The 27,640-nt window shown below is 42.5% G+C and overlaps 1 protein-coding gene across 3 annotated transcripts; it reads right to left on the bottom strand.

Annotated features, from left to right (window-relative positions):
* LOC115146389 (integrin beta-1-binding protein 1-like) lies at positions 1-18,630 on the bottom strand. Of its 3 annotated transcripts, XM_029688433.2 has the most exons (4): positions 18,483-18,630; positions 17,708-17,808; positions 2,970-3,131; positions 1-2,261 (listed from the first exon to the last, which is right to left on the bottom strand). In XM_029688433.2, exons 2-4 carry the CDS (start codon positions 17,771-17,773, stop codon positions 2,208-2,210), a joined length of 282 nt encoding a protein of 93 aa, XP_029544293.1. In that variant the 5' UTR covers positions 17,774-17,808; positions 18,483-18,630; the 3' UTR covers positions 1-2,207. The 3 variants fall into 3 exon arrangements, 2 of the variants coding, with proteins under 2 accessions (XP_029544293.1, XP_029544294.1); XR_003866134.2 differs by lacking the exon at positions 17,708-17,808 and having other exon boundaries at positions 18,483-18,629; XM_029688434.2 differs by lacking the exons at positions 17,708-17,808; positions 18,483-18,630 and adding an exon at positions 15,879-17,349.
* Between the last annotated feature and the right edge of the window lie 9,010 nt (positions 18,631-27,640).

The raw sequence follows: 27,640 nt of genomic DNA, 5'->3' as shown, positions 1-27,640 counted from the left end.
TACCACAAACTGACATGTTTTAAAGGACAAAAAGGGAATCAAATAAAACACATTTTCTGGAATTATTCAGTATTCACATATCCATCTGGAGTAAGGGAATATAGGAGAGGTATGGAGAGAGGGACGAGAGGCACAAACGCATGTCCTGCTACCACCCCTTTGGTGTGTATAGGGAGGGGGTAAGAGAGGGAGATAGACCCTCTTTCTTCCCTACAGCATATTTATGATGATTTTGTATGTTCTTCCATCCATGGTGGATATAGTGACTGGTGTACCATGGTTATAAAGGAGGTCAATGGAGTCTCTGGATGCTGTACTAATGTCATCGGAGACCTAGATATCAAACAGCCAAATCCTTTTCAAGTCCAGCCATGACGGAGACATGCACTGAGGTCCCTGTACTGTGAAATGAAGTTACTCATGATGGTCAACTGACAGGTGTTGCAGAGCATGCTGGGTAAGTCATGTGACCCATTGGCGTATTACGCAACCCCCGCAAAGGGGGCGTTGGGCCCCCAGATAGCATGTCACATGCCATTTCAAAAACATTAAGAATTACAAGAAATTGGCTTTAAAACTGCAATATTTTCCCTCAGCCTCATGGCAAAATAGCAGGAAATTAGCTTAGGGATTCTTGAAAGTCAGGACAATCCTTGTCCAGCAGGGAAACGTTTTGTTATTTGAGCTTAACTTTCACATTTAGGGGAGTTTTATAAGGAAGATATTTGTTTATGGAATTTTCTAAATACTTTCAATATGATTCATTTCCATGTAGGCTTTATGCCTGAAAATGCCCTGGTCTGGAACAAAGGATCCCAATTTCAAACTCAACAAAAAAAACTGCCAATAATTTTATGAAAAATTATCTTATGTAGTTTCTTGCACTAGCCCTATGTGGCTTTAAAGAATATTTCTCTAAAAGATGTGTCTGGAAATTTGGTCAACTCCTAAGCAGGGTCATCTATACCATAAGGACACCCCTTATTCATGTCCTCATTACATGTAGTGCAACAAGACCATTAATGGTCTGTAAAGTTGACTTTTGATAGATTTAAACAAACAATATTGAAATCACCATGGTCACAACCATGAACTGTCAGCTCCATATGCCTGATAGATTACGATAGGATATTCATTTAGGTTCAAATGTCACATTTAATTAGGTTTTAGAGTTATAAAGTAACTGAGGAGAAACTAAATTTCTACTGTGTATACTACTTGAATGAAGTACAAAAATAAACATTTTGTGAACTCCGTAAACCATCAACTTGATCTGATTTCTGAAAGATATGACAGGAATGTTGTTTCTTTTGGGGATTTTCAAATCATTTTCCAGATTTTACAAATGTTTTGTATTTAACTTTTATTTTTAGAGGCAAAAATATGTCTGTTTTGAGTATCAGTTGTCAAGTCTGTCAGTGGCTTGTTAACTCCGTCACTGATGGCTAACGCCCTTATGATACATTTTTTGTTGTCAATATTCTGACACAAATATTTTAATCACTGTTCTGCACCATATGCTTAAACAATTGAAGTAATTGCTGTGCTAGACCTAATGGATAATGTTGGCCTCATAAATGTTAATGTCCTAAATGTAGAAAAACATGCCAAAATGCTAACTAAATGAGCCCTGGAGCATTATATAGTGCTATAAAACAAAACAAAAAGAAGTTTGGAGATTTGTATTACATATTTGAATAATCAAATGTTAGAATTAAACAACCAAGGCCTTTAAACACTTGTTGGATAATAATTGTAAGTGAAATGCCATGTATGGTGTCTGACAGAGTAGACATTTTATGAAAACATGTCATTTAAAAAAAAAAATAATAATAATAATAGGTTGTTCCTTTACATGGTGTGATAGCTGATACTTTGGTCTATCAAAATATATATTTAAAATGCTGTTAAGAAAGTTGAGATTGTCCCGTCTTTCAAGAATCCCTGAGCTCTAAAACAGCAACATTTTCTCTCCGCCTCATGGCAAAATGTGTTAAATAGCATGAGATTAGCTATACAACTGCACATTTTTCTCTCTGCCCCATGACTGGGGTTAGGCGGGAGCCTTGCTCGGATCTTGCGGACTGTGCTACGGCCCTGATGTGACCCTGCTGTAAACTATGGTTTCCAGGCTCCCGACTGGTTCATGGTGTTACCCGTCTCCACCACGTCCCTGAGGGCAACTGCTCTTCAGGACTTCTCTGATGTCAGCACACAGTCGGACGAGGCGGACAACACCTGCAGATGGCCTGGCCTTGTTCCTGCACAGAGACAGGGCAAGGAGAAGAGAAATCGACTTCTTATGAAAAACTGTCATTTAGCATTTCAGGCGCTCAAATTTCTATCATTAACATTTCAGTCATTCGGCATTTTAGCGAATGACATTTCAGTCATTGGCTTAATGGGAAACTTAATAAAATAATTTTCAGTCATTTGGCAGATGAGTTTATCCACTGTGACTGATGCTGACAGTCGGGCCATTATGAAAACAACTTGTCTGTCTGGGCCATTGAGGCCCGCGTCCTCAGTCTCCTGCTATATGAATGGATAAGAAGAGACACACAGGAATACATGATAAACAATTATCTTGCACAGCATTGCCTTCAGTTTGCCACAAACGGGCAGTTGTATGATAACCTAGAGAGGACCAGAGTTTGTGTGGACCCCAGAATATTGCCATGAGATGTATTGATATGAGACAGTGATATAGTGGTAAAAAAAACAGGTGGATAAACGCTGATGGCCGTTCAAGGTAAAGTTCACGGTAAATAAAGTTCACGGTAAAGTTAAGCTCCATATTCTTTCAATGCATTTTTCTGCCGAAGGTAGGTAAACGCTTGTGCAAAATTAAAAAGGTACGTAAACTGTGTTTTCACGCATTTACTCAACTACACCACTGGTCGTAGTACAGACTGTATGCTGGATGTACCATCTGTTACATACATGCACACACATGCAAGTGCACTTACACAGACATTCACCGCGCTGCTCCACTGGTACACCCAGATGCTACACTCCTGCTGCTTGGCGTCGGTGGTCTTGAGAGTCAGCAGGTTCTTCCCAGACCCCAGGCCGTCATTATAACACAGCATCCTCACACTCAGGTAGAGAGGGTGGTGCTGGAGAACGTCCTGTACAGGATCCACAACAATAATACACATTACAAACATCATGGTAACACAGACACTCAGGTAGAGAGGGTGGTGCTGGAGAACGTCCTGTACAGGATCCACAACAATAATACACATTACAAACATCATGGTAACACAGACACTCAGGTAGAGAGGGTGGTGCTGCAGAACGTCCTGTACAGGATCCACAACAATAATACACATTACAAACATCATGGTAACACAGACACTCAGGTAGAGAGGGTGGTGCTGGAGAACGTCCTGTACAGGATCCACAACAATAATACAAACATCATTACAAACATCATGGTAACACAGACACATTACAAACATCAGGTAGAGAGGGTGGTGCTGCAGAACGTCCTGTACAGGATCCACAACAATAATACACATTACAAACATCATGGTAACACAGACACTCAGGTAGAGAGGGTGGTGCTGGAGAACGTCCTGTACAGGATCCACAACAATAATACACATTACAAACATCATGGTAACACAGACACTCAGGTAGAGAGGGTGGTGCTGGAGAACGTCCTGTACAGGATCCACAACAATAATACACATTACAAACATCATGGTAACACAGACACTCAGGTAGAGAGGGTGGTGCTGGAGAACGTCCTGTACAGGATCCACAACAATAATACACATTACAAACATCATGGTAACACAGACACTCAGGTAGAGAGGGTGGTGCTGGAGAACGTCCTGTACAGGATCCACAACAATAATACACATTACAAACATCATGGTAACACAGACACTCAGGTAGAGAGGGTGGTGCTGGAGAACGTCCTGTACAGGATCCACAACAATAATACACATTACAAACAGGACACAGACACTCAACAATAATCCTGTACAGGATCCACAACATTACAAACATCATGGTAACACAGACACTCAGGTAGAGAGGGTGGTGCTGGAGAACGTCCTGTACAGGATCCACAACAATAATACACATTACAAACATCATGGTAACACAGACACTCAGGTAGAGAGGGTGGTGCTGGAGAACGTCCTGTACAGGATCCACAACAATAATACACATTACAAACATCATGGTAACACAGACACTCAGGTAGAGAGGGTGGTGCTGGAGAACGTCCTGTACAGGATCCACAACAATAATACACATTACAAACATCATGGTAACACAGACACTCAGGTAGAGAGGGTGGTGCTGGAGAACGTCCTGTACAGGATCCACAACAATAATACACATTACAAACATCATGGTAACACAGACACTCAGGTAGAGAGGGTGGTGCTGGAGAACGTCCTGTACAGGATCCACAACAATAATACACATTACAAACATCATGGTAACACAGACACTCAGGTAGAGAGGGTGGTGCTGGAGAACGTCCTGTACAGGATCCACAACAATAATACACATTACAAACATCATGGTAACACAGACACTCAGGTAGAGAGGGTGGTGCTGGAGAACGTCCTGTACAGGATCCACAACAATAATACACATTACAAACATCATGGTAACACAGACACTCAGGTAGAGAGGGTGGTGCTGGAGAACGTCCTGTACAGGATCCACAACAATAATACACATTACAAACATCATGGTAACACAGACACTCAGGTAGAGAGGGTGGTGCTGGAGAACGTCCTGTACAGGATCCACAACAATAATACACATTACAAACATCATGGTAACACAGACACTCAGGTAGAGAGGGTGGTGCTGGAGAACGTCCTGTACAGGATCCACAACAATAATACACATTACAAACATCATGGTAACACAGACACTCAGGTAGAGAGGGTGGTGCTGGAGAACGTCCTGTACAGGATCCACAACAATAATACACATTACAAACATCATGGTAACACAGACACTCAGGTAGAGAGGGTGGTGCTGGAGAACGTCCTGTACAGGATCCACAACAATAATACACATTACAAACATCATGGTAACACAGACACTCAGGTAGAGAGGGTGGTGCTGGAGAACGTCCTGTACAGGATCCACAACAATAATACACATTACAAACATCATGGTAACACAGACACTCAGGTAGAGAGGGTGGTGCTGGAGAACGTCCTGTACAGGATCCACAACAATAATACACATTACAAACATCATGGTAACACAGACACTCAGGTAGAGAGGGTGGTGCTGGAGAACGTCCTGTACAGGATCCACAACAATAATACACATTACAAACATCATGGTAACACAGACACTCAGGTAGAGAGGGTGGTGCTGGAGAACGTCCTGTACAGGATCCACAACAATAATACACATTACAAACATCATGGTAACACAGACACTCAGGTAGAGAGGGTGGTGCTGGAGAACGTCCTGTACAGGATCCACAACAATAATACACATTACAAACATCATGGTAACACAGACACTCAGGTAGAGAGGGTGGTGCTGGAGAACGTCCTGTACAGGATCCACAACAATAATACACATTACAAACATCATGGTAACACAGACACTCAGGTAGAGAGGGTGGTGCTGGAGAACGTCCTGTACAGGATCCACAACAATAATACACATTACAAACATCATGGTAACACAGACACTCAGGTAGAGAGGGTGGTGCTGGAGAACGTCCTGTACAGGATCCACAACAATAATACACATTACAAACATCATGGTAACACAGACACTCAGGTAGAGAGGGTGGTGCTGGAGAACGTCCTGTACAGGATCCACAACAATAATACACATTACAAACATCATGGTAACACAGACACTCAGGTAGAGAGGGTGGTGCTGGAGAACGTCCTGTACAGGATCCACAACAATAATACACATTACAAACATCATGGTAACACAGACACTCAGGTAGAGAGGGTGGTGCTGGAGAACGTCCTGTACAGGATCCACAACAATAATACACATTACAAACATCATGGTAACACAGACACTCAGGTAGAGAGGGTGGTGCTGGAGAACGTCCTGTACAGGATCCACAACAATAATACACATTACAAACATCATGGTAACACAGACACTCAGGTAGAGAGGGTGGTGCTGGAGAACGTCCTGTACAGGATCCACAACAATAATACACATTACAAACATCATGGTAACACAGACACTCAGGTAGAGAGGGTGGTGCTGGAGAACGTCCTGTACAGGATCCACAACAATAATACACATTACAAACATCATGGTAACACAGACACTCAGGTAGAGAGGGTGGTGCTGGAGAACGTCCTGTACAGGATCCACAACAATAATACACATTACAAACATCATGGTAACACAGACACTCAGGTAGAGAGGGTGGTGCTGGAGAACGTCCTGTACAGGATCCACAACAATAATACACATTACAAACATCATGGTAACACAGACACTCAGGTAGAGAGGGTGGTGCTGGAGAACAGGATCCTGTACAGGATCCACAACAATAATACACATTACAAACATCATGGTAACACAGACACTCAGGTAGAGAGGGTGGTGCTGGAGAACGTCCTGTACAGGATCCACAACAATAATACACATTACAAACATCATGGTAACACAGACACTCAGGTAGAGAGGGTGGTGCTGGAGAACGTCCTGTACAGGATCCACAACAATAATACACATTACAAACATCATGGTAACACAGACACTCAGGTAGAGAGGGTGGTGCTGGAGAACGTCCTGTACAGGATCCACAACAATAATACACATTACAAACATCATGGTAACACAGACACTCAGGTAGAGAGGGTGGTGCTGGAGAACGTCCTGTACAGGATCCACAACAATAATACACATTACAAACATCATGGTAACACAGACACTCAGGTAGAGAGGGTGGTGCTGGAGAACGTCCTGTACAGGATCCACAACAATAATACACATTACAAACATCATGGTAACACAGACACTCAGGTAGAGAGGGTGGTGCTGCAGAACGTCCTGTACAGGATCCACAACAATAATACACATTACAAACATCATGGTAACACAGACACTCAGGTAGAGAGGGTGGTGCTGGAGAACGTCCTGTACAGGATCCACAACAATAATACACATTACAAACATCATGGTAACACAGACACTCAGGTAGAGAGGGTGGTGCTGGAGAACGTCCTGTACAGGATCCACAACAATAATACACATTACAAACATCATGGTAACACAGACACTCAGGTAGAGAGGGTGGTGCTGGAGAACGTCCTGTACAGGATCCACAACAATAATACACATTACAAACATCATGGTAACACAGACACTCAGGTAGAGAGGGTGGTGCTGGAGAACGTCCTGTACAGGATCCACAACAATAATACACATTACAAACATCATGGTAACACAGACACTCAGGTAGAGAGGGTGGTGCTGGAGAACGTCCTGTACAGGATCCACAACAATAATACACATTACAAACATCATGGTAACACAGACACTCAGGTAGAGAGGGTGGTGCTGGAGAACGTCCTGTACAGGATCCACAACAATAATACACATTACAAACATCATGGTAACACAGACACTCAGGTAGAGAGGGTGGTGCTGGAGAACGTCCTGTACAGGATCCACAACAATAATACACATTACAAACATCATGGTAACACAGACACTCAGGTAGAGAGGGTGGTGCTGCAGAACGTCCTGTACAGGATCCACAACAATAATACACATTACAAACATCATGGTAACACAGACACTCAGGTAGAGAGGGTGGTGCTGGAGAACGTCCTGTACAGGATCCACAACAATAATACACATTACAAACATCATGGTAACACAGACACTCAGGTAGAGAGGGTGGTGCTGGAGAACGTCCTGTACAGGATCCACAACAATAATACACATTACAAACATCATGGTAACACAGACACTCAGGTAGAGAGGGTGGTGCTGGAGAACGTCCTGTACAGGATCCACAACAATAATACACATTACAAACATCATGGTAACACAGACACTCAGGTAGAGAGGGTGGTGCTGGAGAACGTCCTGTACAGGATCCACAACAATAATACACATTACAAACATCATGGTAACACAGACACTCAGGTAGAGAGGGTGGTGCTGGAGAACGTCCTGTACAGGATCCACAACAATAATACACATTACAAACATCATGGTAACACAGACACTCAGGTAGAGAGGGTGGTGCTGCAGAACGTCCTGTACAGGATCCACAACAATAATACACATTACAAACATCATGGTAACACAGACACTCAGGTAGAGAGGGTGGTGCTGGAGAACGTCCTGTACAGGATCCACAACAATAATACACATTACAAACATCATGGTAACACAGACACTCAGGTAGAGAGGGTGGTGCTGGAGAACGTCCTGTACAGGATCCACAACAATAATACACATTACAAACATCATGGTAACACAGACACTCAGGTAGAGAGGGTGGTGCTGGAGAACGTCCTGTACAGGATCCACAACAATAATACACATTACAAACATCATGGTAACACAGACACTCAGGTAGAGAGGGTGGTGCTGGAGAACGTCCTGTACAGGATCCACAACAATAATACACATTACAAACATCATGGTAACACAGACACTCAGGTAGAGAGGGTGGTGCTGGAGAACGTCCTGTACAGGATCCACAACAATAATACACATTACAAACATCATGGTAACACAGACACTCAGGTAGAGAGGGTGGTGCTGGAGAACGTCCTGTACAGGATCCACAACAATAATACACATTACAAACATCATGGTAACACAGACACTCAGGTAGAGAGGGTGGTGCTGGAGAACGTCCTGTACAGGATCCACAACAATAATACACATTACAAACATCATGGTAACACAGACACTCAGGTAGAGAGGGTGGTGCTGGAGAACGTCCTGTACAGGATCCACAACAATAATACACATTACAAACATCATGGTAACACAGACACTCAGGTAGAGAGGGTGGTGCTGGAGAACGTCCTGTACAGGATCCACAACAATAATACACATTACAAACATCATGGTAACACAGACACTCAGGTAGAGAGGGTGGTGCTGGAGAACGTCCTGTACAGGATCCACAACAATAATACACATTACAAACATCATGGTAACACAGACACTCAGGTAGAGAGGGTGGTGCTGGAGAACGTCCTGTACAGGATCCACAACAATAATACACATTACAAACATCATGGTAACACAGACACTCAGGTAGAGAGGGTGGTGCTGGAGAACGTCCTGTACAGGATCCACAACAATAATACACATTACAAACATCATGGTAACACAGACACTCAGGTAGAGAGGGTGGTGCTGGAGAACGTCCTGTACAGGATCCACAACAATAATACACATTACAAACATCATGGTAACACAGACACTCAGGTAGAGAGGGTGGTGCTGGAGAACGTCCTGTACAGGATCCACAACAATAATACACATTACAAACATCATGGTAACACAGACACTCAGGTAGAGAGGGTGGTGCTGGAGAACGTCCTGTACAGGATCCACAACAATAATACACATTACAAACATCATGGTAACACAGACACTCAGGTAGAGAGGGTGGTGCTGGAGAACGTCCTGTACAGGATCCACAACAATAATACACATTACAAACATCATGGTAACACAGACACTCAGGTAGAGAGGGTGGTGCTGGAGAACGTCCTGTACAGGATCCACAACAATAATACACATTACAAACATCATGGTAACACAGACACTCAGGTAGAGAGGGTGGTGCTGGAGAACGTCCTGTACAGGATCCACAACAATAATACACATTACAAACATCATGGTAACACAGACACTCAGGTAGAGAGGGTGGTGCTGGAGAACGTCCTGTACAGGATCCACAACAATAATACACATTACAAACATCATGGTAACACAGACACTCAGGTAGAGAGGGTGGTGCTGGAGAACGTCCTGTACAGGATCCACAACAATAATACACATTACAAACATCATGGTAACACAGACACTCAGGTAGAGAGGGTGGTGCTGGAGAACATTCCTGTACAGGATCCACAACAATAATACACATTACAAACATCATGGTAACACAGACACTCAGGTAGAGAGGGTGGTGCTGGAGAACGTCCTGTACAGGATCCACAACAATAATACACATTACAAACATCATGGTAACACAGACACTCAGGTAGAGAGGGTGGTGCTGGAGAACGTCCTGTACAGGATCCACAACAATAATACACATTACAAACATCATGGTAACACAGACACTCAGGTAGAGAGGGTGGTGCTGGAGAACGTCCTGTACAGGATCCACAACAATAATACACATTACAAACATCATGGTAACACAGACACTCAGGTAGAGAGGGTGGTGCTGGAGAACGTCCTGTACAGGATCCACAACAATAATACACATTACAAACATCATGGTAACACAGACACTCAGGTAGAGAGGGTGGTGCTGGAGAACGTCCTGTACAGGATCCACAACAATAATACACATTACAAACATCATGGTAACACAGACACTCAGGTAGAGAGGGTGGTGCTGGAGAACGTCCTGTACAGGATCCACAACAATAATACACATTACAAACATCATGGTAACACAGACACTCAGGTAGAGAGGGTGGTGCTGGAGAACGTCCTGTACAGGATCCACAACAATAATACACATTACAAACATCATGGTAACACAGACACTCAGGTAGAGAGGGTGGTGCTGGAGAACGTCCTGTACAGGATCCACAACAATAATACACATTACAAACATCATGGTAACACAGACACTCAGGTAGAGAGGGTGGTGCTGGAGAACGTCCTGTACAGGATCCACAACAATAATACACATTACAAACATCATGGTAACACAGACACTCAGGTAGAGAGGGTGGTGCTGGAGAACGTCCTGTACAGGATCCACAACAATAATACACATTACAAACATCATGGTAACACAGACACTCAGGTAGAGAGGGTGGTGCTGGAGAACGTCCTGTACAGGATCCACAACAATAATACACATTACAAACATCATGGTAACACAGACACTCAGGTAGAGAGGGTGGTGCTGGAGAACGTCCTGTACAGGATCCACAACAATAATACACATTACAAACATCATGGTAACACAGACACTCAGGTAGAGAGGGTGGTGCTGGAGAACGTCCTGTACAGGATCCACAACAATAATACACATTACAAACATCATGGTAACACAGACACTCAGGTAGAGAGGGTGGTGCTGGAGAACGTCCTGTACAGGATCCACAACAATAATACACATTACAAACATCATGGTAACACAGACACTCAGGTAGAGAGGGTGGTGCTGGAGAACGTCCTGTACAGGATCCACAACAATAATACACATTACAAACATCATGGTAACACAGACACTCAGGTAGAGAGGGTGGTGCTGGAGAACGTCCTGTACAGGATCCACAACAATAATACACATTACAAACATCATGGTAACACAGACACTCAGGTAGAGAGGGTGGTGCTGGAGAACGTCCTGTACAGGATCCACAACAATAATACACATTACAAACATCATGGTAACACAGACACTCAGGTAGAGAGGGTGGTGCTGAGAACGTCCTGTACAGGATCCACAACAATAATACACATTACAAACATCATGGTAACACAGACACTCAGGTAGAGAGGGTGGTGCTGGAGAACGTCCTGTACAGGATCCACAACAATAATACACATTACAAACATCATGGTAACACAGACACTCAGGTAGAGAGGGTGGTGCTGGAGAACGTCCTGTACAGGATCCACAACAATAATACACATTACAAACATCATGGTAACACAGACACTCAGGTAGAGAGGGTGGTGCTGGAGAACGTCCTGTACAGGATCCACAACAATAATACACATTACAAACATCATGGTAACACAGACACTCAGGTAGAGAGGGTGGTGCTGGAGAACGTCCTGTACAGGATCCACAACAATAATATTACACATTACAAACATCATGGTAACACAGACACTCAGGTAGAGAGGGTGGTGCTGGAGAACGTCCTGTACAGGATCCACAACAATAATACACATTACAAACATCATGGTAACACAGACACTCAGGTAGAGAGGGTGGTGCTGGAGAACATCCTGTACAGGATCCACAACAATAATAACACATTAACACAGACACTCAGGTAGAGAGGGTGGTGCTGGAGAACGTCCTGTACAGGATCCACAACAATAATACACATTACAAACATCATGGTAACACAGACACTCAGGTAGAGAGGGTGGTGCTGGAGAACGTCCTGTACAGGATCCACAACAATAATACACATTACAAACATCATGGTAACACAGACACTCAGGTAGAGAGGGTGGTGCTGCAGAACGTCCTGTACAGGATCCACAACAATAATACACATTACAAACATCATGGTAACACAGACACTCAGGTAGAGAGGGTGGTGCTGGAGAACGTCCTGTACAGGATCCACAACAATAATACACATTACAAACATCATGGTAACACAGACACTCAGGTAGAGAGGGTGGTGCTGCAGAACGTCCTGTACAGGATCCACAACAATAATACACATTACAAACATCATGGTAACACAGACACTCAGGTAGAGAGGGTGGTGCTGGAGAACATCCTGTACAGGATCCACAACAATAATACACATTACAAACATCATGGTAACACAGACACTCAGGTAGAGAGGGTGGTGCTGGAGAACGTCCTGTACAGGATCCACAACAATAATACACATTACAAACATCATGGTAACACAGACACTCAGGTAGAGAGGGTGGTGCTGCAGAACGTCCTGTACAGGATCCACAACAATAATACACATTACAAACATCATGGTAACACAGACACTCAGGTAGAGAGGGTGGTGCTGCAGAACGTCCTGTACAGGATCCACAACAATAATACACATTACAAACATCATGGTAACACAGACACTCAGGTAGAGAGGGTGGTGCTGCAGAACGTCCTGTACAGGATCCACAACAATAATACACATTACAAACATCATGGTAACACAGACACTCAGGTAGAGAGGGTGGTGCTGGAGAACATCCTGTACAGGATCCACAACAATAATACACATTACAAACATCATGGTAACACAGACACTCAGGTAGAGAGGGTGGTGCTGGAGAACATCCTGTACAGGATCCACAACAATAATACACATTACAAACATCATGGTAACACAGACACTCAGGTAGAGAGGGTGGTGCTGGAGAACGTCCTGTACAGGATCCACAACAATAATACACATTACAAACATCATGGTAACACAGACACTCAGGTAGAGAGGGTGGTGCTGGAGAAGCGTCCAACCTAGGAAACGCTGCAACAATATGTTCCAACTAGAAAGGTCAACCTTTCAGTAGAAAATGTTGCGGAACGCTAAAGCATTTATAACATGGACTCAATCACTGATCCATGGAGGCCACTTTGACTCCCTACTTGGACACTCCCGGTACCATCTCCTCATCTTTAGGTATTAACGGCAGTTTCTATCTTGCTTTGGAAGGAACACACAATGTTCATGTATAGTGATTTGTCAAGGAGGACACAGAGGCTGCCTCTGCCCTATAACATTAATCTCCATCACCAGGTTTTAGAGTTATAAAGCAACTGAGGAGAAACTAAATTCTTTTGGGGATTTTCAAATCATTTTCCAGATTTTACAAATGTTTTGTATTTAACTTTTGTTTTTAGAGGCAAAAATATGTCTGTTTTGAGTATCAGCTGTCAAGTCTGTCAGTGTCTTGTTAACTCCGTCACTGATGGCTAACGCCCTTATGATACATTTTTTGTTGTCAATATTCTGACACAAATATTTTCATCACTGTTCTGCACCATATGCGGCAGCTTTCTATCTTGCTTTGGAAGGAACACACAATGTTCATGTATAGTGACTTGTCAAGGAGGACACAGAGGCTGCCTCTGCCTCACATCCCTATAACATTAATCTCCATCACCAGAATCAAACGTTATATTTGATTTATTTCTTGTGCATTTTGCTATTTTCCTCATGACTCCTACATACTTTGTTGACTACGAACTTTCTTTACCCAACTGTGGGACAGACTGTTTGTTCTGCAAATCTGCTGTCTCAGCCACTGCCTGCCACCAAGGGAGTACCCCAAGGCTCGATCCTAGGCCGCATGCTCTTCTCAATTTACATCAACAACATAGCTCAGGCAGTAGAAAGCTCTCTCATCCATTTATATGCAGATGATACAGTCTTATACTCAGCTGGCCCCTCCCTGGATTTTGTGTTAAATGCTCTACAACAAAGCTTTCTTAGTGTCCAACAAGCTTTCTCTACCCTCAATAAATCTTCTTAGGGCTAGATTAAATTGGAGGGCGTGCAATTCAAAAGAATAATCATAAAATTATGGATATTAAACATTTAGGTACATACAAGTGTCTTATATCGGTTAAAAGCTTAGTCTTGTTCATCGAACTGCATTGTCTGATTTACAATAGGCTTTACAGCGAAAGCATGCCATGCGATTGTTTGAGGATGGCGCCCCAAATCAAAATATTTTTCAACCAGCACAGGCTTCATAAAATCATAAATAGTGATTAAATATTCACTTACTTTTGGAAAATCTTCCTCTGATTTGCAATCCAAAGGGTCCCAGCTATAACATGCATTTATATTAGAGGTCGACCGATTAATCGGAATGGCCGATTAATTAGGGCAGATTTAAAGTTTTCATAACAATCGGAAATCTGTATTTTTGGACGCTGGATTCAATCTTGCAACCTTACGGTTAACTAGTCCAACGCTCTAACCACCTGCCTCTCATTGCACTCCACGAAGAGCCTGCTGGTTACGCGAATGCAGTAGAAGCCAAGGTAAGTTGCTAGCTAGGATTAAACTTATCTTATAAAAAACAATCAATCAATCATAATCACTTGTTAACTACACATGGTTGATGATATTACTAGTTTATCTAGCGTGTCCTGCATTGCATATAATCGATGCAACGCTGGGGGATGATTTAACAAAAGCGCATTTGAGAAAAAAGCACAATCGTTGCACGACTGTACCTAACCATAAACACCAATGCCTTTCTTAAAATCAATACACAGAAGTATATATTTTTAAACCTACATATTTAGCTAAAAGAAATCCAGGTTAGCAGGCAATATTGACCAGGTGAAATTGTGTCACTTCTCTTGCGTTCAATGCACGCAGAGTCAGGGTATATGCAACAGTTTGGGCAGCCTGGCTCATTGCGAACTAATTTGACAGAATTTTACGTAATTATGACATAACATTGAAGGTTGTACAATGTAACAGGATTATTTGGACTTATGGATGCCACCCCTTAGATAAAATACCGAACGGTTCCGTATTTCACTGAAAGAATAAACGTTTTGTTTTCGAAATGATAGTTTCCGGATTCGACCATATTAATGACCAAAGGCTCGTACTTCTGTGTGTTATTATGTTATAATTAAGTCTATGATTTGATAGAGCAGTCTGACTGAGCGATGGTAGGCAGCAGCAGGCTCGTAAGCATTCATTCAAACAGCACTTTTGTGCGTTTTTCCAGCAGCTCTTCGCAAGCACAGCGCTGTTTATGACTTCAAGCCTATCAGCCTAGTGGCTGGTGTAACCGATGTGAAATATCTAGCTAGTTAGCGGGGTGCGATGTGTTCCTGGTTCGAGCCCAGGTACGGGCGAAGAGAGGTACTGTTACACTGACAATACTAAAGTGCCTATAAGAACATCCAATAGTCAAAGGTATATGAAATACAAATGGTATAGAGATAAATAGTCCTGTAAATACTATATTAACTACAACCTAAAACCTCTTACCTTGGAATATTGAAGTATCATGTTAAAAGGAACTTTCACCAATCCACTCGTTCAACATGCAGAGAAAGGAATCCAAAAAGCTACCGCTAAACTTTGTTTAAACAAGTCAAAATACGTTTCTATTGAAACCTCAAGTACCCTAAAATGTAAGTAAACTATAATATTTCATACGGAAAGATGTTGAATAGAAAAGCAAAATTAGCAGGTGCATGCCCTCTTCCTGGCGCACGCACAGACTGTTTTCCAACTCTGACTCCCAGTACTAAAACTCAAAATTCTTCCTCGTTTGGGAAGAAACAAGTCTGAAACCTTGAACAAAGACTGTTGACATCTAGGGGAAGCCATAGAAATTGCAATCTGGGAGCTGGATTTGGATATGACCTTATAAGTTCCATTGGAAGAGCATGAGCTCTCCAAAGAAAAATTTATTTTCTCCTACCATATCAAATGTGTTATAGTCTCATACATTATTTTAACATTTCCACAAAGTTCAAAGTGTTTTCTATCCAATGGTACCAATTATATGCATATCCTGGCTTCTGGGCCTGAGTAACAGGTTTGGTAAGAAGAATGCCCCTCCTCCGACAGGTGTTATTACTACCTCTGAGGGTTGAGCGCTTGAGGTAGTCACCTCATACAAGTACTTGAGAGTATGGCTAGACGATGCACTGTCCTTCTCTCAGCACATATCAAAGCTGCAGGCTAAAGTTAAATCTAGACTTGGTTTCCTCTATCGTAACCACTCCTCTTTCACCCCAGCTGCCAAATTTACCCTGATTCAGATGACCATCCTACCCATGCTAGATTACGGAGACATAATTTATAGATCGGCAGGTAAGGCTGCTCTCGAGTGGCTTTACCATTCGGCCATCAGATTTGCCACCAATGCTCCTTATATGACACATCACTGCACTCTATACTCCTCTGTAAACTGGTCATCTCTGTGTACCCTTCACAAGACCCACTGGTTGATGCTTCTTTATAAAACCCTCTTAGGCCTCACTCCCCCCTATCTGAGATATCTACTGCAGCCCTCATCCTCCACATACAACATCCGTTCTGCCAGTCACACACATCCCTGGGTCGCTCCTATTTTCAGTTCGCTGCAACACTCAAACTGGACCGTTTTATGTCCATCTCTTCATTCAAAGACTCACTCATGGGCACTTTACTGACAGTTGTGGCTGCTTTGCGTAATGTATTGTTGTTTCTACCTTCTTGCCCTTTGTGCTGTTGTCTGTGCCCAATAATGTTTGTACCATATTTTGTGCTGCTACCATGTTGGGCTGCTGCCATATTGTGTTGCTACCATGTTGTTGTCATGTTTTTATGTGTTGCTGCCATGCTATGTTGTCGTCTTAGGTCTCTCTTTATGTAGTGTTTTCTCTCTTATCGTGATGTGTGTTATTTTTTTTATCCCAGCCCCCGCAGGGGGCCTTTTGGTTGGCCGTCATTGTAAATAATGATTTGTTCTTAACTGACTTGTGTAGTTAAATAAAGGTTCAATAAAAAAATATATATTTAAAAAAATACTAAGCTAGTTTATTAATCTAAATCCACAGCAACAAACTCATAAAGGAATTGTGCACCGACCTAATGGACTCCCAATCACGGCCGGTTGTGATACAGCCTGGAATCAAACCACGGTCTGTAGTGACACCTCTAGCACCGAGATGCAGTGCCTTAGACCACTGCGCCACTTGGGAGCATTTATCCAGTCTTCAGATCAACTAAAGGGCATCATCTAGGGCTGATGGAAGGGGAAAATACACATTTTGGGGGTTTGGAATGTAGCCCAGGACAGTGTAATGTATTGTATAATTATCCACCTTGCTCTTGGTACTGATCTTACTGCTTTGGGAGCTGCTGCGATGCTTTTTGACCTTCCGGAACATTGTTCACCATGACACCAGCACTCCTCCAGCACCGTCTGGTGAAGACAAGGACATTTGGAATAGCAGCAGGTAGCCTAGTGATTAGAGTGTTGGGCCAGTAACAAAAAAGTTGCTTGATCAAACGCCCGAGCTGTCAAGGTAAAAATCTATGGGACTCCCAATCACGGCCAGTTGTGATACAGCCTGGAATTGAACCAGGGTCTCTAGGCCACTTGGAAACCCCAGTACACAGGCCAAGTAATGTGAATTGGCTTGTGGTCTACAGAGAATGAGACGAACCCATCCACTTAGAACATAAATTGTGAAGACAGTGATACATGTATTACTAAGTTATTAGGAGACCAACAGCTGCCACAAAGTGAACACAAACTATTCAATTACTGTATACTATCACTCCCATTACAACTCCAGAACTTTGTCCAACTTATTCAGAAGAGGCTATGGCACACGCGCACTTTCTCTTGATCCACTAGGCTGCGCGCCTGAGCCTGAAATGATGTCTGGACTCGGCTGGGCCTCAATGAAAAACCATTGTAAATTGCCAAACTTTGTCAATGAATGCCATGTGTAACGGAAACCCGTTGCTAGGATAAACAATTTACCCCACCCATAACCGTATCGACGTATCTGCTCAAAAAGGTTGAAATTGTCGTGTATTTTTAAAGAACGTGGCAAACTGGAGCACTAAGCACAAATACACACGGCATACCTCAGTTTGGAACTTGTTCTATGCCGCTGGAATGGCTGGTCAGTTATGGCTATTTTGGGTTGTTGTTCATCAAAGTAGCAGGGCTGGGGTTCTTTCTGTGTAAGCAAGACTCGCATAGACATTTCACTTCCTTTGCAGCTCCACCCAACACCACTTTAAAGGGGAAGTAACTTAGTTACAGTTGTATCAATATTTGACACAAAGCATCAACATGAGTGGATACTTCCGTTTCAGGTGCCCCCAACACGAGTCTATAGTGTAACGTTGCTTTTTATAGTGATTGAATCGAGCGCTAAAACTAAAACGTCTAATAAGCGAATGTATGTCCAGTAACTATCAATCAAAATATACAAATCGTTTTGAACGATAAGCAAATAATTTAATTATGTCGGAACAAATTATGGGATGGTTTTCTTTCTCTGTGATGCTCTTATCATATAGGTGCAGGGCAGGAGGTGGGTATTATGGTGGTTATTACCACTTACCATTCAAAGGAAGTCCAGATGTAGTATGTTTAGCAATTCAATTAAAACTAGGTGTATAAGTAGTGTACCTGCAATTGTGCCACAAAAGCACTATGCAATAATGGGATGGCTTTCTTTCCCAGTAATGCTCTTATCATAGAGGTGCAGGACTGCAGGTGCTTATTCAAAGGGAGGCAAATCATGGTAGGTTTTTGTGGCCCTTTTAAGCATTTAACATTTTTCCATCTGAACATGTATGTTTTGTAAAGTGGGTAACACTATAGGCTAACACTTGCAGGTATAATGCTTTACAACCTGTTGCATGTTTTGTGACCCTACTCTGTGTTACTGGGTCAGCTGAGACACCTCACAGGAGATGTAGAGGAGTTGGATACTACTGGGTCAGCTGAGACACCTCACAGGAGATGTAGAGGAGTTGGATACTACTGGGTCAGCTGAGACACCTCACAGGAGATGTAGAGGAGTTGGATACTACTGGGTCAGCTGAGACACCTCACAGGAGATGTAGAGGAGTTGGATACTACTGGGTCAGCTGAGACACCTCACAGGAGATGTAGAGGAGTTGGATACTACTGGGTCAGCTGAGACACCTCACAGGAGATGTAGAGGAGTTGGATACTACTGGGTCAACTGAGACACCTCACAGGAGATGTAGAGGAGTTGGATACTACTGGGTCAGCTGAAACACCTCACAGGAGATGTAGAGGAGTTGGATACTACTGGGTCAGCTGAGACACCTCACAGGAGATGTAGAGGAGTTGGATACTACTGGGTCAGCTGAGACACCTCACAGGAGATGTAGAGGAGTTGGATACTACTGGGTCAGCTGAGACACCTCACAGGAGATGTAGAGGAGTTGGATACTACTGGGTCAGCTGAAACACCTCACAGGAGATGTAGAGGAGTTGGATACTACAGAAAAGACACATTTACAATTTAGTCATTTAGCAGATGGTCTTATCCAGAACAGTTAGTGCATTAATCTTAAGATAGATAGGTGGGACACCACATATCACAGTCATAGTAAGTACATTTTGTCGCAATAAAGTAGCGATCAGCAAAGTCAGAGCTTATGTGTGTGTGTGTGTGTGGGGGGGTTAAAGTGTGAGTGTTAATTCTCGAAAAGCATTGTTTTGTTTTTTCTTCAAAAACATGCCCCTGGTGCATGAGGTTGGCATGGTAATGGTGGAGGTAAACAGACATTATTTTGCAATCTGGGCCTTGTACATTTGGCACCAAACAGAAGAAAATGGACTGGAATATGGAGGGATTACCTTTTCTGTTGCAAATGTGAGTGGACCTCCAACACAACAGTAGTGATTGCATCATCATACGTGTCATAACGGGTTAGCAATCCACTAATAGATGACATAGAAACATGGATGAAAAACTGCTGTTTCTCAACAATCTCACACATCACAGATGTTCACTGAGCCAAAAATCTTCTCCAGCAGGTGTCATTGTTTTGTTTCTTTCGCTCATCAAGCGAGGAGTTTTTGTATGGAAGTCAATGAGAGAGTGTTGGAATTGGTCAACAATATATATTCAGCAAAAACTCAGCAAAAAAAGAAACGTCTTCTCACTGTCAACTGTGTTTATTTTCAGCAAACTTAACATGTGTAAATATTTGTATGAACCCAACAAGATTAACAACTGAGACATAAACTGAACAAGTTCCACAGACATGTGACTAACAGAAATGGAATAATGTGTCCCTGAACAAAGGGGGGGTCAAAATCAAAAGTAACCAGCTGCATGAAGTACTGCAGTGCATCTCCTCCTCATAGACTGCACCAGATTTGCCAGTTCTTGCCGTGAGATGTTACCCCACTCTTCCACCAAGGCACCTGCAAGTTACCAGACATTTCTGTGAGGAATGGCCCTAGCCCTCACCCTCCGATCCAACAGGTCCCAGATGTGCTCAATGGGACTGAGATCCGGGCTCTTTCGCTGGCCATGGCAGAACACTGACATACCTGTCTTGCAGGAAATCACACACAGAACGAGCAGTATGGCTGGTGGCATTGTCATGCTGGAAGGTCATGTCAGGTTGAGCCTGCATGGCGGGTACCACGTGCCCATAGGCAACGTTGTTGCCGGTGATGTCTGGTGAGGATCTGCCTTACAACAGGCCTACAAGCCCTCAGTCCAGCCTCTCTCAGCCTATTGCAGACAGTCTGAGCACTGATGGAGGGATTGTGCGTTCCTAGTGTAACTCGGGCAGTTGTTGTTGCCATCCTGTACCTGCCCCGCAGGTGTGATGTTCGGATGTACTGATCCTGTGCAGGTGTTGTTACACGTGGTCTGCCACTGCGAGAACGATCAGCTGTCCGTCCTGTCTCCCTGTAGCGCTGTCTTAGGCATCTCACAGTACCGATATTGCAATTTATTGCCCTGGCCACAACTGCAGTCCTCATGCCTCCTTGCAGCATGCCTAAGGCACGTTCACGCAGATGAGCAGGGATCCTGGGCATCTTTCTTTTGGTGTTTTTCAGAGTCAGTAGAAAGGCCTCTTTAGTGTCCTAACTTTTCATAACTGTGACCTTAATTGCCTACCGTCTGTAAGCTGTTTGTGTCTTAATGACCGTTCCACAGGTGCATGTTCAGTAATTGTTTATGGTTTATTGAACAAGCATGGGAAACAGTGTTTAAACCCTTTACAATGAAGATCTGTGAAGTTATTTGGATTTTTACGAATTATCTTTGAAAGACAGGGTCCTGAAAAAGAGAAGTTTCTTTTTTGCTGAGTTTATATATTTTATTCTGATTTTTGAGGGGGTGCTGCAACACCCTCAGCGTGCCTACTTCCTGAGGCTATGCCTAGTTCCGACTAGTACGGGGCAATAACAAATTATTGATCACGTACACATATTTATCTGATTTTATTGCGGGTGTAGCGAATAGCTTGTGCATCCCGAAAGGTTAAAGAACACACATCCACCAGGTCCACTACATGACCAAAAGTATGTGGACACCTGCTCGTCGAATATCTCATTGGAGTTGGTCCCCCTCTTTGCTGTTATAATAGCCTCCATTCTTCTGGGAAGGCTTTCCTCTAGAAATTGTAACATTGCTGTGGGGACTTGCTTCCATTCATCCATAAAAGCATTAGAGAGGTCGGGCACTGATGTTGGGCGATTAGGCCTGACTCGCAGTCGGCGTTCCAATTCACCACAAAGGTGTTTGATTTGGGTTGATGTCAGGACTCTGTGCAGGTCAGTCAAGTTCTTCCTCGCCAATCTCGACAAACCATTTCTGTATGGACCTCGCTTTGTGCATGGGGGCATTGTCATGCTGAAACAAGAAAGGGGCCTTCCCCAAACTGTTACCACAAAGTTGGAAGCACAGAATCATCTAGAATGTCATTGTATGCTGTTGAGTTAAGATTTCCCTTCACTGGAACTAAGGGGCCTTGCCTATGAAAAACAGCCCCAAACCATTATTCCTCCTCCACGAAACTTTACAGTTGGCACTATGCATTGGGGTAGGTAGCAGTCTCCTAGCAGCCACCAAACACAGATTCATACATCAGATTGCCAGATGGTGAAGCATGATTCATCACTCCAAAGAACGCATTTCCACTTTTCCAGGGTCCAATGGCGACAAGTTTTACACCACTACAGCGGACACTTGGCATTGTGCATGGTGATCTTAGGCTTGTGTGCGGCTGCTCGGCCATGGAAAACCATTTCATGAAACTTCCGTAGAACAGTTCTTGTGCTGACGTTACTTCCAGACGCAGTTTGGATCCCCATTAGCCGACGCCAATGGCGACAGCTAGACTTACTGGGGTCCAACACATAATGGGGCTTCAAACAGATGTTGCATTATGAGGATGAATGCTGTAGTGTCTGTGTTGCTGTAGTGCTGACATTACTTTATCTTTACCCCCCCCCCCCCCTCCCTCCCCCAATTTCGGTCTTGTCCCATCGCTGCAACTCCCCAACAGACTTGGGAGGCAAAGATTGAGTCATGCGTTCTCCGAAACATGACCCACCAAACCGCACTTTTGAGAAGGGCAACCAGTTTGTGGCCCAGCACCTGTAGAAGCTCCTGGAGGGCACGGTGTATGAGCTGCCCTACATCCTGCCTTAGCAGGGTCTACGTCTCCCCAGTGTGTACCAAGTGAGAGTGGAAGGGCAGAGAGATGAACCATCCGGTCCACCGGTGGGAAGGGATCGGTTCTATAAGGGTAGTAGGGGCTGGTAATGGGATAGGCCAGGGGGTACAGGACTGAAAGGAGTGACTCGGTCTTCATGCCATTACAAAATGGAAATGTATAACACATTAAAAAAACATGTTTAGATTTCCTGAGACCTGTGTTGAAATGCACAATAAATATATGTTTTAAATAATGTTATTCTTGTTTCACTGTAAGCATGAGGGCACATTTCAAGTTGGTGTACACATTTATTAGCATAGAGGCATTTATTTATTCATCCAGATAATTTAATACACCCTGAAAATGAAACATAGGACACAGGAAGAATATGTGATTCAAGGAGTTTCCCCCTCACATCTCCTACAGAGCTAATACTATGGACTTAGGTACATGCTAAAGATGTATCCAGACCATACTAGTCCAAAGTCATAGCAAAGCTGCCAAATGCCCTTGACCCACAAGCAAGACACATATTCCCCCTTTCATCAGACTGAACATATAGAAGTACTTATTGCCTAATATACAGGAAACGGTGAACAGACAATATAAAACTATATTTTAGCGTAACGTTCCACATGCCGATATGTATTCATTTATCATTGGCACACGAATACTCCAACACCAAGTGGTGCTTAGGACAACACTTCCCATGCCAGCTAACAGGCAACATTAGTAAACATGAGTTCCAGCTGGGTGATAAGACATATTCCCTTTACTTACAGGACATACAGTGCCATCAGAAAGTATTCACACCCCTGGACTTTTTCCAGGTTTTGTTATGTTACAGCCAGAATTTAAAATGGATTCAATTGAATGTCATCACTGGCCTACACACAAGTTAAAAAACATATATTTTACAAATTAATTAAATGAAAAGCTGAAATGTCTTGAGTCAATAAGTACTCAACCTGTTATGGCAAGCCTAAATAAGTTCAGGAGTAAAAAGGTGCATAAGTCACATAAGTGGCATGTGCAACATGATTTTTCAATGACTGTGTCATCGCTGACGGATTCAACCACAAAGATCAGGGAGGTTTTCCAAAAAAAGTGCACCTATTGGTAGATGGGTAAAAATAAAAAAGCAGATATTGAATATACTTTTGAGCATGGTGAAGTTTTTAATTACACTTTGGATGGAGTATCAATACATACAGTCACTACAAAGATACAGGTGTCCTCCCTAACTCAGGGATTTCACCATGAGGCCAATGGTGACTTTATAACAGTTAAGAGATTAATGGCTGTGAGAGGATAAAACTAAAGATGACAACATCATTGTTGTTACTCCACAATACTAACTTAATAGACAGAGTGACAAGAAGCCTGTACAGAATAAAAATATTCCAAAACATGCATCCTGTTTGCAACAAGGCACTAAAATAATAATGCAAATAAATGTGATAAAGCAATTAACACTTCGTATTCAGGACAAGAAGTTGTTTGGAGTACCACGCTCCATATTTTCAAGCATAGTGATGGCTGCATCATGTTATGGGTATGCTTATAATCGTTAAGGACTTGGAGATACGCACAGGCAAAATCCTAGAGAGAAACCTGGTTTAGTCTGCTTTCCCACAGACACTGGGAAATGAATTTACCTTTCAGCAAGACAATAACCTAAAACACAAGGTCAAGTCTACACTGGAGTTGCTTACCAAGAAGACCGAATGCTCCTAAGTGACCAAAAATCTATGGCAAGACCTAAAAATGGTTGTCTAGGAATGAACAACCACCAATTTGACAGAGCTTGAAGAATAAAAAAAAATAAAAAAACATAAAGTGTAAATGTTGCAGAATCCAGGTGTGGAAAGCTGTTAAAGACTCACAGCTTTAATCACTACCAACGTTGATTCTAACATGTATTGACTCAGGGGGTTGAATACTTATTCAAGATATTAGTATTTGATTTTTCATTCATTTTTTTCTTTGGACAATGGCAATTAAACATTTTTAATCCCACTTTGTAACAACAAAATGTGGAAAAAGGTGAATGGGGTGTGAATACTTTCTGAAGCCACTGTATAACTAGAGAAATGAGGTGAGATATAAAACAAAAATACTCAACTTATGAAATAAGGCACTAGTCTTTTTTTCAGATTAAAAAAACAGAAGTTGGTCTACAAACATCTGACTGCATAGAATGTCTGCACTGCTCTAACAGTCCCTCATCATCCAATGTTTTGAGTAAATTGTCAAATAAATGACTTGCATGAATTGCAAACTTCAGATTGAAGATGAAAAGGTTAATAGCCCATTGTACCAGCATAAGGCCATACACAAATATCAAAACGGTTCATCATTATTTCACTCCAAATGAAACAGAACCAATACTTCAGTGGAGACATACAGTAGAACAGATAAATTGATGTTCGGTAGGCCAAGGTCCGATGAAGCGCTCCGATTTGACCAAGTATCCAGCCCAGCCTAACTACTAGCTTCGTTTATACAGGCAGCCCAATTCTGATCTTTTGCTCAATTATGGGCAAAATATCTGATCGGTCAAAAGACCAATTATTGTCAAAAGATCAGAAATAGACTGCCCGTGTAAACACAGCCTGACACTCAGTGCCTGTTTGGTTGCAATTACTAGAAAATAATGCCTTCCTCTGCAACATTACAAACTTTTTAACAATACCCTTTGGCATCCATTTCACAGCTGAATGACTTTGTCGATAGTAGTAATGTTAGGCATCACCCAAAATAATTGCCAAAATTTCAAACAGATGAAGTTCAAACTTGGAAGACAAACCATGGTGATAAGGAGGACTAGACACATATTCACAACCAATTAACAAGGTAAAAAACACGGGAATATCAGAAATAAAAGGCAAATAGTTAAAAACATTGTCTTGCTGACGTGACAATGGAAAGGTAACATTAACAAGGTCCAATGCAGTCATTTTTAATCATTTCTGGCTAACAATTAAAGCTGCAATATATTCGTTTTTTGGGCAACCCGTCCAAATTCACATAGAAATGCGTGTTTACAAATCTGTCATAATTGAAAGCAAGTCTAAGAAGCAGTAGATCTGTCCTAGGTGCGCTATTTCTATGCTTCCTGTTCTTAAGTTTCATTTTTGCGTCCTACTTTCGGTTCTGTACACCAACTTCAAATAAAATACTTTGGGCAGTGGTGTAAAGTAAAAAAATACTTGAAAGTACTACTTAAGTAGTTTTTGGGGGGTATCTGTACTCTACAATTTATATTTGACAACTTTTACTTTACTACATTCCTAAAGAAATGTACTTTTTTACTCCATACACTTTCCCTGACACCCAAAAGTACTTGTTACATTTTGAATGCTTATCAAGAGAACATCCCTGGTCATCCCTACTACCTCTGATCTGACGGACTCACTAAACACATGCTTCATTTGTAAGTGATGTGTGCACCTGGCTATCAGTGTAAAAAATGTCAATAATAAAAATAACAATCCTAAAAAACGGTGCCCTGTGCTTTGCTTAATATAAGGAATTTGAAACTATTTACTTTTAATACTTAAGAATTTTGCTAGGACTGTCTGGGTGTGGTCTGAGTAGGGAGGGGAAAACTGAAAACGAGCTGTTGGCGGAGAGGCTTGGAACTCTTCCTTATTGGACTATTAACTAATTAACTGCCAGACAGGCCAAAACTCAATCCCACCAAAACAGGCTGACACTTCAGGCTATCTTTTTAAACAGCTCTCACACTAAAAAGGATATCATCATTTTCTAAGTATTATTCTAACCTCAGTGTGGAAATACATATAAAACACAGGAATATCACATTGTTGACTGCACTGGGCCTTTAAAAATTTAAAATAACACATTTTTCAGTTATTTGACCGTAGCATGATTCCTTTTAACACTGGCACTCTAACCCACCCACATGCGTAACCAATAGCCGTAGAGTCGCGATCAACTGGCCCAGCTGTCAATCAATCAACCCATTCTGACAGCTGTTAGTCAAGTCATTCAAAATAACAACTCCAAAGACTGTCTGGCCTGTATCGGTCTGTCTGGCCTGTATCGGTCTGTCTGGCCTGTATCGGTCTGTCTGGTCTGTATTGGAGTGAGTGGTGCCAAATAAAGCACTTGGCTTTGACTCTTGAAACTAACAAGGCACAGATTATTTCTTCCCCACAACACACACAAATCTTTCAGTATCTAGGCTATTCTAAACTGCAGTCACTTGCATCAGAGCACTACTACTCACAAACACCTACTGTTTTGGTTGTATGGGAGTCTTCCAAATTGACCTTATAAAATCTAGGATGTAGCCAACCCCACAGTGCTTTATTTAAGAGCTCTACTAGAATCGGTGTTGTTCTATGAACCCCAACCAGTGCTGTGTAACCAGTATTCCAGTCCCTTCTAGGAGTGGATGTTTGTGTGTACTATAACAGTGTGTGTGTACTATAACAGTGTGTGGGTACTATAGTTTAGTCATGTGTGCATGCTTCTTCTATATCTGGTGTGTCTGTATGCATGCATCTATCTAATCTAGACTATGTTCCCTCGTGTAATATTGT

This window comes from Oncorhynchus nerka, linkage group LG18, assembly GCF_034236695.1.
Source record: "Oncorhynchus nerka isolate Pitt River linkage group LG18, Oner_Uvic_2.0, whole genome shotgun sequence".
Taxonomy (NCBI): Eukaryota; Metazoa; Chordata; class Actinopteri; order Salmoniformes; family Salmonidae; genus Oncorhynchus; species Oncorhynchus nerka.
Note: the sequence above shows the minus strand (reverse complement) of the source record. Positions and strands in the feature narration are given on the sequence as shown.

What these genes read in the sequence shown, in the direction of transcription:
- LOC115146389 (XM_029688433.2), bottom strand. Translation starts at nt 17,773, where the DNA reads ATGTTCCGGAAGGTCAAAAAGCATCGCAGCAGCTCCCAAAGCAGTAAG. An exon ending in AGATCAGTACCAAGAGCAAG is followed by an intron (nt 3,132 to 17,707) that starts GTGGATAATTAT and finishes GATCCTGTACAG; the next exon opens with GACGTTCTCCAGCACCACCC. An exon ending in GCAGCGCGGTGAATGTCTGT is followed by an intron (nt 2,262 to 2,969) that starts GTAAGTGCACTT and finishes GTCTCTGTGCAG; the next exon opens with GAACAAGGCCAGGCCATCTG.